At 36.4% G+C, this 13,830-nt stretch overlaps 1 protein-coding gene across 1 annotated transcript; it reads right to left on the bottom strand.

The window, feature by feature from the left end:
• Positions 1-824: 824 nt before the first annotated feature.
• Positions 825-2,072, bottom strand: LOC126615076 (leucine-rich repeat extensin-like protein 3). Its single transcript, XM_050282799.1, has one exon. It carries the CDS (start codon positions 1,928-1,930, stop codon positions 1,322-1,324), a length of 609 nt encoding a protein of 202 aa, XP_050138756.1. The 5' UTR covers positions 1,931-2,072; the 3' UTR covers positions 825-1,321.
• Between the last annotated feature and the right edge of the window lie 11,758 nt (positions 2,073-13,830).

Genomic DNA, 13,830 nt, shown 5'->3' with positions numbered 1-13,830 from the left:
TTTCTTATGTGGTAATTTATTTAAATTTTGGGTTTTTATTGAATGTTTATTCATAGGTGGGTTTTTATCTGAAGTATATGAGTTGTATGGGTCTATATCTAAACAACCCTTTTCAATATGATCTTTTTATTATCTCGCTGGTTCGAGAAGAGTTTTTCGTAGTTGTAGTCGCTATCGTTCTTTGATGAGGAGAGTGTTTTGTAGCAGTCACTATTTACTACTGATCCTCATATCTTAGAGCAGTGAATGTTGTTCAAATTTGAGGTGGTGATTTTATGGCTTGTGTGCTTGGCGAGGGACTTGATGTTTGTTGGAAGTGACTCATAGCAGTCTTTACGTCATTGTGCCTTTATGGTGGTTTGAGGGGATTTAAAGCCTTTTTATTTTCTTGTTTATCTTTGCAAGGTCTTCAGGTGATGGGAGTTTTTCGTGATGCCTCATTGAATGATTTTGTGCCGAAGGAGTATCGTCTTTTGCAAATTCATTAGTAGGTGGTGATGCAAGATTATTATGTGGCTAATGTTGTGTATAGTCTTGTAAACATGAAATTGTATTCCTTGTCGATGATATTTCTCGTTTTATATGATAAATGAAATATTTCTGATTAAAATAATAATTGAATATGAGAGGAAAAAAAAACACTTTCCATTTTCAAGAAAGGAATCTATTTCTGTGGCCCTTTTTCATAGTCTTATCTTCGAAGCATGTCGTGATCAAAGTACATATACGTAGTGAGTCTTGATATGCTTATAGAAATAGAGAGTAGAGAATTGTCCCAAATCTTAAGCGCGCATTGGAAGAAAAGAAAAGGGCAATTACAGAGATTTGAAAGAAGGATGGATTAATAACAGGCATTCACCAACTATATAAGGATGAAGTCACTAAGTGAAAGAGTTGCACGAAATAGCAGAGCAATATTAACTATAAGAATTCAAAATTGGAAAATCATATTACATGCATATGGCTTGCTTTCTCTTCTTCGTCTTTTTTCCAGTAGCTAGCTTGGAAGCTCGCATCATTAATGAACGAGAGAACACTCGTCCGGGGCAATATACATTATACATTACATTATATTACATGCATGCGTCCTAGCTAGTCAATTAGAGGGCCAACCGGCCGGTTCGCAGCCGTACATGCATGATATATATCAAGTAATACTAATACTAGCTAGAGCTAGAGATGATTTTCCAAATTAAAGAATTATAAAAGATCAATACATAGAGAAATAAGAGAGGGACATATATATTGTCACATATACTGGCTAGATATATATATATCTAGCTAGCTACTTGACAGTTATTTGTACGTAATTACTTGACAATTAAAAGAAGAAGAAGCAAAGAAAAGTGAACAAGACAAAGATGGAAGTAAGACCATGAGGGTGGAAGTGCATTCTCAAATGAACCGATTTAGAAAAATAAGGTGGCGGGGGACTGTAAGGATTTACAGGATAAAGGCTTGGTGGTACTATAGAGGGCGCAAATGGAGGCCGATTCGGGATTAATGAGGGAACATCTGCCGCGGGAGGAGAGGAGGAGGATCCGCAAGTGTCTTGACACGGAGGCCTCACAGGTGGTGGTGGTTGAGGTTGAGGTGGTGGTGGACATTCAGGGAGAGCTGGTGGTGGTGAAGAAGGAGGCGCAGGAGGTGGTGGGCATTCAATGATAACCGGTGGTGGCGGCAATGGTGGTGGTGAAGAAGGAGTCGCAGGAGGTGGTGGGCATTCAATGATAACTGGTGGTGGTGGCGATGGTGGAGGTAGAGATGGCGCGGGGCATGGGTTGTGGCACTCATTGCACATCGTGCAGCTTGTTTGCTCTTTGGACACTGCTACACTACCTTTCGAATGCAGTAGCATGAGAAGGAGAGTAGTGATGGTAAATGCAACTCGCACTGAAACTGAAACTGAAATTGGAATTGGAATTGCCATATCCTCTCAAGTCTCTCCAGTCTCAATGCTACTATTAATATTGATGATTTGTTGACTGCTACTTCATGGAAATCTGGGGCACTTGCAGAGGCAATTTAGTTAAGGAAGAGAGATGGGAGACCGGTGAAGCAACTGGTCCAGCTGACCAGGGTATATATAAAAGACAATGTTGATTTGGTTTCGTTGAGAGATGGGAGCCAAGAGCGCATGTGTATTGGTGACCGCACCATTTGTCGGTGTTTTATCTTCTACGATATACCCTGATTCCACTGAAGAGTTTAACATAGATAAATAACAAAAATAGATAGCTAAAAAAATTATAATCTCAATTACGCGCACACGTATATCGGTATTATGTATTATTCAATCCAGTTTCTACATCATTTTTTAGCTCCTAGTGGAAGGGAGATTGGAGTTTCACTCCAAAATCAATTCACAATACTAAGTATGACCCAACTCTTATAATTTTATGCAAAGATTTTAACTTTCAAATGTAGGACAATGCATCACAAGCTCATATACCTTCTTATTTGTGGTGAAATTTTAAGTTAAAATGTGAGTAACTCAAGTTATATTTTTAGTTTGGGGTGTGATATTCACACATCCTATTTTACTTTTCACATACCCTTCTAATTTTCTTCCGTTGGATTAGATGAATTGAAGAAAATCAACGGATATAAATTAACAAGGGGTGTGTAAGAAGTAAAATGAAGTGTGTGGATAACACACCCCTTTAGTTTTCTGTTCAGTGTAGTCAAGGTTAGTTTACTATGAAGGAAAATTATTTCATACATTCTTTTTCGTCTTATGGATGCACCTTCTTTCTTATGGTTTATAATTGAACAAATAATAAAAAAAATCAAAGGCCATAATTAAAAAAGGGTGTGAAAAAAATCACTTCCCTACTTTGAGAAACTATGTCAGACCAAGTTAAATTATGTTAATGCCACTCAGTATTACGGTCTGGTAGTATTCTTCTTCACTTGTAAGTTCGAATCTCGTAGACGGCGAGTTCGATACCAAATAAGGTTGCCCATTGTGTGGCTTAACCAAACTCCTCATCTCCTTAGTGTAAAATATACCGTTGTAATAGAATAAAATAAAATAAAAAACTGCAATGTTAATAGTTAGACAACACTTTTATATAGAAATTTTTCAGTGTCTCAGGAACACTGATTCGTATATCAAGTGTTTATAATATAAGTGGTTGAACTTTTTCATTTCAAGTATCCAATCACCACTTGTGGATCTAGTGAGGGGAAAGGGGGGTCAGCTGACCTCCCGAACTTCGGTGAATCTACATGAATGACTTGGTGCAGCTTCTTTGAAGGTTGGAGTTGTCCTTCATATATGCCCTCCAAACGCTTGATAAAATGCCTCAAAGAGGAGCTCCTGTTCTTATTATTTTAAAAAACATATCAACTTGGGCATGATATTCTTGATATGCATTCAAGTAGTAATTTTCCCAATTAAAAGAAGTTGGTAGCCTTTAAAAAAAAAAAATTAACGAAAAGTCCAATTTTTTTTTAGTTTTAATAAAAAATGACAAATAAAAGTGTAGTAAATAGTACCAGTGAAAGGTAAAAATATGGTTTTTCGTTAAAATTTAATAGTACCGGTAGTGTTTCGTTAAAACTCCCTAAAAATGGCAAAGAAGGAAGGAACATAATATATAATCATGTGTATTTGCTAATTACATGGGCTTTTATTCTACAGGTTGCTACTACTTCAGTGGAAAGAGCTTTTTCCACTATAAATATTGTGAAAAGTCTATTACGTAACCGAATGGGAGATAAATGGTTTAGTGATAGCATGATGATTTATATAGAGAGCAATATTTTTTCATTCATTAAACAATGAAGCTATAATGCCAAGTTTTCAAAATATGAATATGCGTCGTGGAAAATTGTAATATGTATTGTTATTTGTTCTATAAATTATGAATGATGGAATTATGTCTTGATTTTAAGTTTATTATATGTCTAAGAAATGTGTGTGAATTTTTCATGTGACCCTCTGAATAATTTTTTTTCTTCTAAATTCACTACTGCAATCACTTATATTATGACATTTGATATACCGAGCCATATTCTCGGTACACTGAAAAATTTCTCATTCCCCTAATAGACATTTGGTTGTACACATCATACTTTTAACACTCATTTAATTCTATGTCAAACTTTTGTATTTCTACTTTTAAGAATTCTTATTTCTCTTTTTTGTCCCTAAAGAACGTTTAGGGTGTGTTTGTTTCACCTTCTTAAGTGGGACTGGACTAGCTAGGATTATTGTCCCTGTTTGATATCCTTGGGAACTAACTTAAGTCAGACTTGTGGACTCTGGGCCTTGTTAGGTCGTCAAAATTAGTCTGATGTTGAACCATGGGATTGCTGAGAACGCTTTCCTCACAACGATGTCTCATTCTTCTTCGTTCCTCATCTCTCTGTCTCTCCATCTCCCTCTCTTAACTGGATCGAGGTCATCAACAAATTTATCAATGACTCCCTCCCCGAGGTCGCCTCCGATGCGAATATCAAACCGAATCGGTTCTACTGTCCCACGATTTCTTGCCTAATCAAGCTCGACTATTCGACGACGGCCTTAGCAAAGCCATCCATGTTTATCTTCAACCACATCCATGGGTTTGGGTATTAGACCTGGGTGCGAGATGAGCACCATCAATTAATTGGGTCTTTTTAGGGTATTTTTTATTTGTAATAATCAAAATTTTCTCTTCGTTATTGGAACTTGGATCTCTGTATTTTGGGTTTTGATTGGGGGTTAGCTTTGTTATTGAAAATTCAATAATTCTCCAAGTTGCAGAGGAGCACCTGCAATTCGTGAGGAAGAAGAAGTGATAGTGATTATAACGCACCACAAAGTAGCACACAATAATCCTATTAATTTTCCTTATTAACACTAAGATTTGTCAATTGTAGCATATGAAAATAAGGGTCTTTCCCGCAGAAGATTGTTTTATCCAAATACTTAAAATGTCACAAAAACGGGTGGCTGTCTCCACTGACCAGCCACCAAACAATAATTATTAAACTAACTTATACTTATCCAAATGCAACGAAATTTTATACACATAAACTAGACACACAGTACGACAGTCTCACAAATTTTTGGGATTTTTAGAGTTGATTTGCTATTTAAATTAAATCGTACAAAAACAGTACAGAAACAGATTTTAAATAATACCAATAGATTTTAATTCACAAGTTAAGAAAACGAGTTAGGGGACATGCTATCCACCACCAAATAATCATGCAAGTATGTTATGTTTCATTCAAATTCCTTTTATTTCCGGATGAAGATGCTCAAGTTGGCTCAATGTTAGAACACAACCTATTACTCTTTCTTACGTAGTATGTTAAGAGAATGGCGTTTTCAACTTAACTTAGTCCCTAGCATGCAATCTAGAATGGTGTGTTCATAGATTTAACAAGTAGAAATCATTAAGAATGAAAAGAGTTTGAGTCATCACAAGGCATCGTAAGTACTGGTGTTGTCTTACTTCTCCTAGAAATCGTTTCACATGTTAACCACAATTAACAAGTGCTACTCTAAAACATATGTAGGTCCTCATTCAACAAGGGCAGGCAGACATATATTCATAGCATTAAAATCCTAGATATGCTCACTATGTATGCATCCATAGAAACACATAAAGAATTTATCAATGAGATAAGTAGTGAAACAATTTTCATCCTTTCATAAAAGTCATTCAAACAAAATATCACAACAAATTTACAATCATATTCGGAGCTTCAAAACAGCCCCTAACTACTAAAAATTAGTTACACATCATTATCAAATTAAACCAAAAGTTAAACATGAGTTTGGGAAAATAGAACCGAAATAAGAAAGTGCAGAGGCTTCCTCTTTCCCTTGTCAAGCAGTGGCGTGAGCTCTCTATTTTTCTTCTTCTTGTTTTTCTGCTCTCCGTTTGCTCTCTTTGTCTCCGAGTCTTGCTGTCTGTTTCTTTTCCCCGAGGCTCAAGCTGCGCAAGGCAGCTTGCTAATTCCCCCAAAATCACATCCACCTCACTGCTCTCTGCCCTCTCTTCTATATATATATTTTTTATGCGCCTTCTGCTTTCCAATTTATTTATATTTCCTTTTTTTATTCTTCTCCGCGCTGTCCGTCCACTTCTCTCTGCGCATACCACGTTACTCTTTTCCGCTCCTCGTTTCTGCTTGCTGTCAATCTCCCTTTCCGTCCCAATTGCACTCCACTTCCTTCCTTTCTTTCTTTTTTTTTCTTTTCTTTTCCTTTCTTTTCTTTTCCTCCATCCGTTCCTTTCTTTCCTTCTACAAAACAAAACCATCATGATGATGTTTCAAACATCATCATGACTTATTATTATTATATATATTTTTTAATTTAATTTAAAAGCTGATCTACACAGACAGTTTTGACGAATTTATTACATAAAATTTCACTTGTTCTATTTTTATTTTCTTTGCTAGACAAATCCTATAATACGCAAAAACAAAGTAAATAGCTCAAAAATATAAGGAACTAACTAATAAAAGACAAGTGAAATTTATGTAAAATATATATAAATATGAACTTATCAAATACTCCCACACTTAGCTTTTGCTAGTCCTCGAGCAAAACAAAGAAAACTAGAACAAGAAGTAACAAGAAAAACATTAGCTTCCCTCTATGTGACCCTCATAGAATTTCATTCAAGAAAACAAATCATCAAGAACCATAGCTAGCATCAAGGAACTAATCCAAGTTCATCTTCCTTATTCAAATATTAACAGTAATCTTTGAATCATCCTTGAAGTGTAGTGTGTGAGATAGCCATGCTAATGCAATTTCAAGTTTTTATTTTTAAAATCATCATATGCAAACTAGCGATCTTCTCACGGGATATGCACTCAATCACACATGTGTTTAGTTTTAATGTGTTTCGCTCAAAGAATCAAATGTGAAATTTCTACCATAAGCTTGCATAAAGATCTCATCTCCACAATCATAATTGCAAAACTTAAATCAAGAGGACTTTTATTGGATGTAATGAGGTTTAGGGAAAGGGTTATTGAAATGAAAGAATAGGTAAATACAAGTTCCAAGCTGCATTGCAAGCAATTCTTTTGTTTAGATTTATAAGAACTCAATTTTTCCAGCGATTCTTCTAGCACCTCCAACCATAACCTTAAACTGAAACTTTAAAAACTTTTTATTTTCTTTTGTATACAATCTTTCTTTTTTTTTTTTTTTCTTTTTTTTTTTTCACAACTAAATACAAACATGAAATACCCCCACACTTATTCTTTTGCCAAACACCTTCAAAGTACTTCACAAACATTTCTCATAAGACAATCTCGCATTGCTCGCTTGGAAAGGGTAAGGAAAAATGTTTCAGGTATAAGGGTAGACATATCTGGTGATAAGAAATAAAAGGCTCAACATACTCGGCTCAAATTGGCAATCTAATGATATCATTTTTCTTTAGGAAACATGGTTATTTGGGCCATGGTGGTAAACCTAGTGCCTCTATCATTTTCAAGTTCATGCAATCAATGACAAACATTTCGAAAGATCGTTATGCAAGTTCTAGAGATGTATTTCACATAAGTTCATCACACATGAAAGAATAGAAGTGTATGAAAAATGCACACACTTTCAATCGGCTCAAAAACTCACATAGGATGTATATGGTCACTAAATTCACATATGAAGTTTTAAGTCATACTTTAGTTTCACATTAACAGGGCTATGTGCATTTGGTTTTTCAAAGATGGTCAAACATGTACAAAACTAACAAGAGAATTAGGAATTTCACAAAACACATGTTAACTAAGTTCTTGATGATCATGGTTTAAATTTTATCCAATTATATCATTGGGTCGGGAAACTAACAAAAATCTAATTCAAAACAATAAGGGAAACAAGAAAATATTTTTGGATTTTTAAATTTTTGGATTTTTTTTTTTTTTATTTTTTTTAAGAAAACAAAAAGCAACAACAAAGAAACAATAGAAATTCTAGAGATTTCTACCCCCACACTTAAACTTGACATTGTCCCCAATGTCAGAAAACACTATAATGCAAATAAAAATAAAATAAAATAAATAAATAAAAAGAAACAAAATAAACCAATTGGACTGAAAACTTCCCTAATTTGCAGTAAAACCAAGCGATGACCCCCAAGCTAGAATTCTGCAATCAACTTCAAGGGTGGAAATAACCAAAAGTTCCTGCAAAGAAAAGAAATAATTCAGTTAATTACGCAAGAAAATTAATTAAAAAAAATTTGTAAACGAAAAATTGAAAATTACGATAAAAGATAATGAATAAAACTAATAAGTAATCATTGGTCGTGCTTGTTGACTTTCCACAGCTTTCCTCTTGAACTGGGTTGGAATTCTGAGCGAGAATTGCACAGTCTGCATTCTTCTCTGCTTGTTTCCTCTGCATGGCGGGTAGGCACAAGGTAGCTGTTTTGGTCTGATTCTTTCTTCAATCTTTCCAAGTGCCCACCTCTTGCTTTCTTTCTCCTTGTCCCTAGTTGAGGATGAATCAGCACGTTGTCTCCACATGCTTCGAGGTATCATCTTCACTTCCCTTATACGTGAGACGAAGAGGAAGCACAAGATGATGAGTACTCGAGAGCAAGTGTTGGCTGGAGAAAGGACAGGGAGAAAGCATGATATGAGATACTCTTGCTTTCAACCTTTATGATATGAAATACTTTTGCTTTGAATGGGTTGTTCGCAGGAGTATCCCAAGGAATGAGGAACACAGAGTGACTCGAGAGGATTCTTTGGGAATGCATTTTCGGAGATGAAGAAGTGTTGAGAGGGTGTGCTGAGAGAGTGTGCTTTTGTTGTGGAAGGCGAAGGTAGAAACTTATAGGACTTGTTTTCACAACTGGAACTGTTCTCTCACTCATTGTCGGCAGCCGGTGGATGGATGAATAGTACAAATTACGCGCTTTCTGACAAAGCTGCCCGTAATTTCCGCAAAGCTGCCAGTTGCATGTGACAAGTGCTGACTAGGCTGAGAGAGACAGATGGTTGGAATCGGCACTTCGACAGACTGCCCGTGATTTTCGCAGAGCTGAGTGTGCGTGTGACGGGTGACAACACGTCTGGACGAATTGATCTTGCGAAATTCGGGGTTCGGCTCGTGGTTTCTGAGCAAGCCCAACTTTTAAGAAATGAACGCCTCTTTTGAGAAAAGAATCCGGCTTTTGAGAACGAAAACTCCTCTTTTGAGAAAAGAATCCGGCTTTTGAGAAAGGAGCCCCGACTCTTCGATTTGCGAGAGGACGCTTCTTCAATTTCTGAGGAGCGCCTCTTTGATTTCTTCCTTTTTATAGAGGCGTTAATCTTGCTCCACAACACACTTATCCCTCCAGTAAACACTCCCTTCGTGCACTTCCGAAATCTTAACCTGTCCGATCTCTTCTTTCTCAACACCACCTCTGAAAATGTCTGGCCCTTCCGATCGTCGTTTTGACTTGAACCGTGGTGAAGAGGCAGCTCCGCCTTCACCAGACAACATATGGCGCCCATCTTTCATATCCCCTACCGGTCCTCTTACCGTTGGGGATTCAGTGATGAAAAATGACATGACTGCTGCGGTGGTGGCCCGGAACCTTGTCACTCCCAGAGATCACAGACTGCTCGCTAGACGATCTGATGAGTTGGCTGTGAAGGAGTCTCTGGCTCTTAGCGTGCAGTGTGCAGGTTCTGTGTCCAACATGGCCCAACGCCTATATGCTCGAACCCGTCACGTTGAATCGTTGGTGGCTGAAATACAGAGTCTCAAGCAAGAGATTAAAGGGCTTAAGCATGAGAATAAAGAGTTGCACAAGCTCGCACACAGCTATGCCACCAGCATGAAGAGGAAGATTGACCAGATGCAGGACACTGATGGTCAAATTTTACTGGATCATCGGAAGTTTGTGGGTCTGTTCCAACAGCATCTGCCTTCATCTTCAGGAGCGGCATCGCGTAGTGAAGCTCCAACTAATCAACCTCTGTTGCCTCCTCCTTCTGTGGCCCCGCCGACTGCTGAAGCTCCGTCGACTACTGAAGCACCACCTGACCAATGAATGCAATTAGTTTACATCATTGTAAAATATTTGTACTTTTTTTTTTAATTTTTTTATGTATTTTTTTTTAATTTTTTATATTTTTTTTATGTAAATTAATGTAAAGAGACTTTGGTTAACCTTCCCCCACACTTAAACTAAATAACACAAACTCACAGAAATCAACCAAATAACACAACTAACTAAACAAAACAAAATGAAAGCAGTAAAGATAAGGGTGGAAGAATGCAAAGCTGATTGGGTTAGCGATTCCAAAGTCTCCCTTCGTTGAATGCTTGGGTTGCCTCCCAAGAAGCGCTTGATTTAACGTCTTTAGCCGGACGAATCTTTCCTTTAAACTCCCATCGGCTCCAAAGCATGGAATTTATCTTTTAATGGGAGGTGATACTTGAAATGATTCGACAATGGTTTAAATTCAAGAGTGGGTACCTGAATCATCAAAATCAGAAACATGTTAGTATAAATTAAAATTAAAATTGGAGAAGATGGCTTACTTTCTTTTTCCGACACAAACTCAATGACAAACACCACATCTTTGAACATTTCCGGGACTTTGAACTTGGCCAGGTTTACTATGATGGTTGTGGCTTGTCCCGTGTCATCAAACTCAACTGCTTTGGGCTTGATTGTCTCATGCACAGCCTCTTGGATGTATTCTTGATATGCTTCAACCACTTCATTATCTTGAATCCTTCTTCTTGGTGTACAAGGTTCTTTGAACACTTCAACACAATCTGGAACTTGATTTGGTGTGCCAAGAATTGGGATATCACTTTGTACCTTTGGAATGGCTTCTAGAATTTCTTTTTCACTCCTTAAAGTCATAGCATTTAACTGCTCCACATTTGGATTCACCACGGTTTGGCTAGGCAACCTTCCTGGTTGGTGTTGTTGCCCCATCAAACTTGCTAACTGACTCATTTGGCGCTCAAGGTTTTCAATTGCTTTGTCTGTTTTCTGTTGATGAGATTGAGTAGAGTTAGCTAAAGAAGCAATTAAATCCTCAAGAGACTTACTTGGAGCTTGTTGTTGTTGAGGCTGAAATGGTTCATATGGCCACTGATAGAACTCTTCCGATGGCGGCAATTGTTCTTCTTTTTGTGAACCCTGCGTCAAAGAAATTAGTCCTTCAAGAATTTCATTATAATTCACGGGCATACTTTGATTTGATTGGAATTGTTGTGGGGGATGCTGTGGTGGCTGCATAGGTATTGAATAGAACTCGTCTTGCTGCCAATATGCACCTTGTTGAAATTGTTGAGGTTCATCCCACATATAATCTGAATTACCTCTCCAATCTGAATTGCAAGCGTTGGAAAACATGTTGCCCCTTGATTGGTTATGGCCTTGATATCCCCAAACATCTTCATTTGCAGAAAATTGAGGACTTTGATATCCTTGCCCATAGGGCACATCAAATGTAGAGGCACTTTGCATTGTGGTCCTTTTGGCATATTGTGACAATTGAGAAGTAAGATTTGCCAATTGAGCTTGAATGCTCGCAAAATCCATGTCTTACTTCTCTAGTACCTTTCGAAGTATTTGTTCTTGCTCAGGATTGTAAGGAGCTATATCAATGCTCTTGGACCTTCGTGTCTGCATATACTACAAAAAGTACCTGAAATAAACCCAAAACCAAAAACACTAAGTAGACAAGAAATAGAGAATAATAAAAAATAATAATAATAATAAAATAATAAAAAATAAAATATAAGCAATCAGAAATAACAATCCCCGGCGACACGGCGCCAAAAATTTGATAGTGATTATAACGCACCACAAAGTAGCACACAATAATCCTATTAATTTTCCTTATTAACACTAAGATTTGTCAATTGTAGCATATGAAAATAAGGGTCTTTCCCGCAGAAGATTGTTTTATCCAAATACTTAAAATGTCACAAAAACGGGTGGCTGTCTCCACTGACCAGCCACCAAACAATAATTATTAAACTAACTTATACTTATCCAAATGCAACGAAATTTTATACACATAAACTAGACACACAGTACGACAGTCTCACAAATTTTTGGGATTTTTAGAGTTGATTTGCTATTTAAATTAAATCGTACAAAAACAGTACAGAAACAGATTTTAAATAATACCAATAGATTTTAATTCACAAGTTAAGAAAACGAGTTAGGGGACATGCTATCCACCACCAAATAATCATGCAAGTATGTTATGTTTCATTCAAATTCCTTTTATTTCCGGATGAAGATGCTCAAGTTGGCTCAATGTTAGAACACAACCTATTACTCTTTCTTACGTAGTATGTTAAGAGAATGGCGTTTTCAACTTAACTTAGTCCCTAGCATGCAATCTAGAATGGTGTGTTCATAGATTTAACAAGTAGAAATCATTAAGAATGAAAAGAGTTTGAGTCATCACAAGGCATCGTAAGTACTGGTGTTGTCTTACTTCTCCTAGAAATCGTTTCACATGTTAACCACAATTAACAAGTGCTACTCTAAAACATATGTAGGTCCTCATTCAACAAGGGCAGGCAGACATATATTCATAGCATTAAAATCCTAGATATGCTCACTATGTATGCATCCATAGAAACACATAAAGAATTTATCAATGAGATAAGTAGTGAAACAATTTTCATCCTTTCATAAAAGTCATTCAAACAAAATATCACAACAAATTTACAATCATATTCGGAGCTTCAAAACAGCCCCTAACTACTAAAAATTAGTTACACATCATTATCAAATTAAACCAAAAGTTAAACATGAGTTTGGGAAAATAGAACCGAAATAAGAAAGTGCAGAGGCTTCCTCTTTCCCTTGTCAAGCAGTGGCGTGAGCTCTCTATTTTTCTTCTTCTTGTTTTTCTGCTCTCCGTTTGCTCTCTTTGTCTCCGAGTCTTGCTGTCTGTTTCTTTTCCCCGAGGCTCAAGCTGCGCAAGGCAGCTTGCTAATTCCCCCAAAATCACATCCACCTCACTGCTCTCTGCCCTCTCTTCTATATATATATTTTTTATGCGCCTTCTGCTTTCCAATTTATTTATATTTCCTTTTTTTATTCTTCTCCGCGCTGTCCGTCCACTTCTCTCTGCGCATACCACGTTACTCTTTTCCGCTCCTCGTTTCTGCTTGCTGTCAATCTCCCTTTCCGTCCCAATTGCACTCCACTTCCTTCCTTTCTTTCTTTTTTTTTCTTTTCTTTTCCTTTCTTTTCTTTTCCTCCATCCGTTCCTTTCTTTCCTTCTACAAAACAAAACCATCATGATGATGTTTCAAACATCATCATGACTTATTATTATTATATATATTTTTTAATTTAATTTAAAAGCTGATCTACACAGACAGTTTTGACGAATTTATTACATAAAATTTCACTTGTTCTATTTTTATTTTCTTTGCTAGACAAATCCTATAATACGCAAAAACAAAGTAAATAGCTCAAAAATATAAGGAACTAACTAATAAAAGACAAGTGAAATTTATGTAAAATATATATAAATATGAACTTATCAAGAAGCAGAGGGCCCTTTTATTTTTGGGAACTTTAACGAAAAGCACCCGGTACTGTTCACTTTAACGAAAAACCACATTTTTACACTAAAAAGTCAATCATGGTACTATTCATTTTACCCTTTATTTTGTCCTTATCATTAAAACTCAAAGTTTTCAAGCCCTTTTCATTAGTTTTCCTTTTATTTTTCCATATGTTCATTTCAATATTTTAATAGAAAATAAATTGAAATATAATAATAATTTATTGTTAGTCAAGTTTCTTAGTCTGACACTACTCAAAACGTTTTACTAATAGTCTAGGCTAGTCTATATTAAGGGCAATATTGTAAACT

Source organism: Malus sylvestris, chromosome 3 (genome assembly GCF_916048215.2).
Source record: "Malus sylvestris chromosome 3, drMalSylv7.2, whole genome shotgun sequence".
Taxonomy (NCBI): domain Eukaryota; kingdom Viridiplantae; phylum Streptophyta; class Magnoliopsida; order Rosales; family Rosaceae; genus Malus; species Malus sylvestris.
This window is presented reverse-complemented; position numbering and strand designations above follow the sequence as displayed.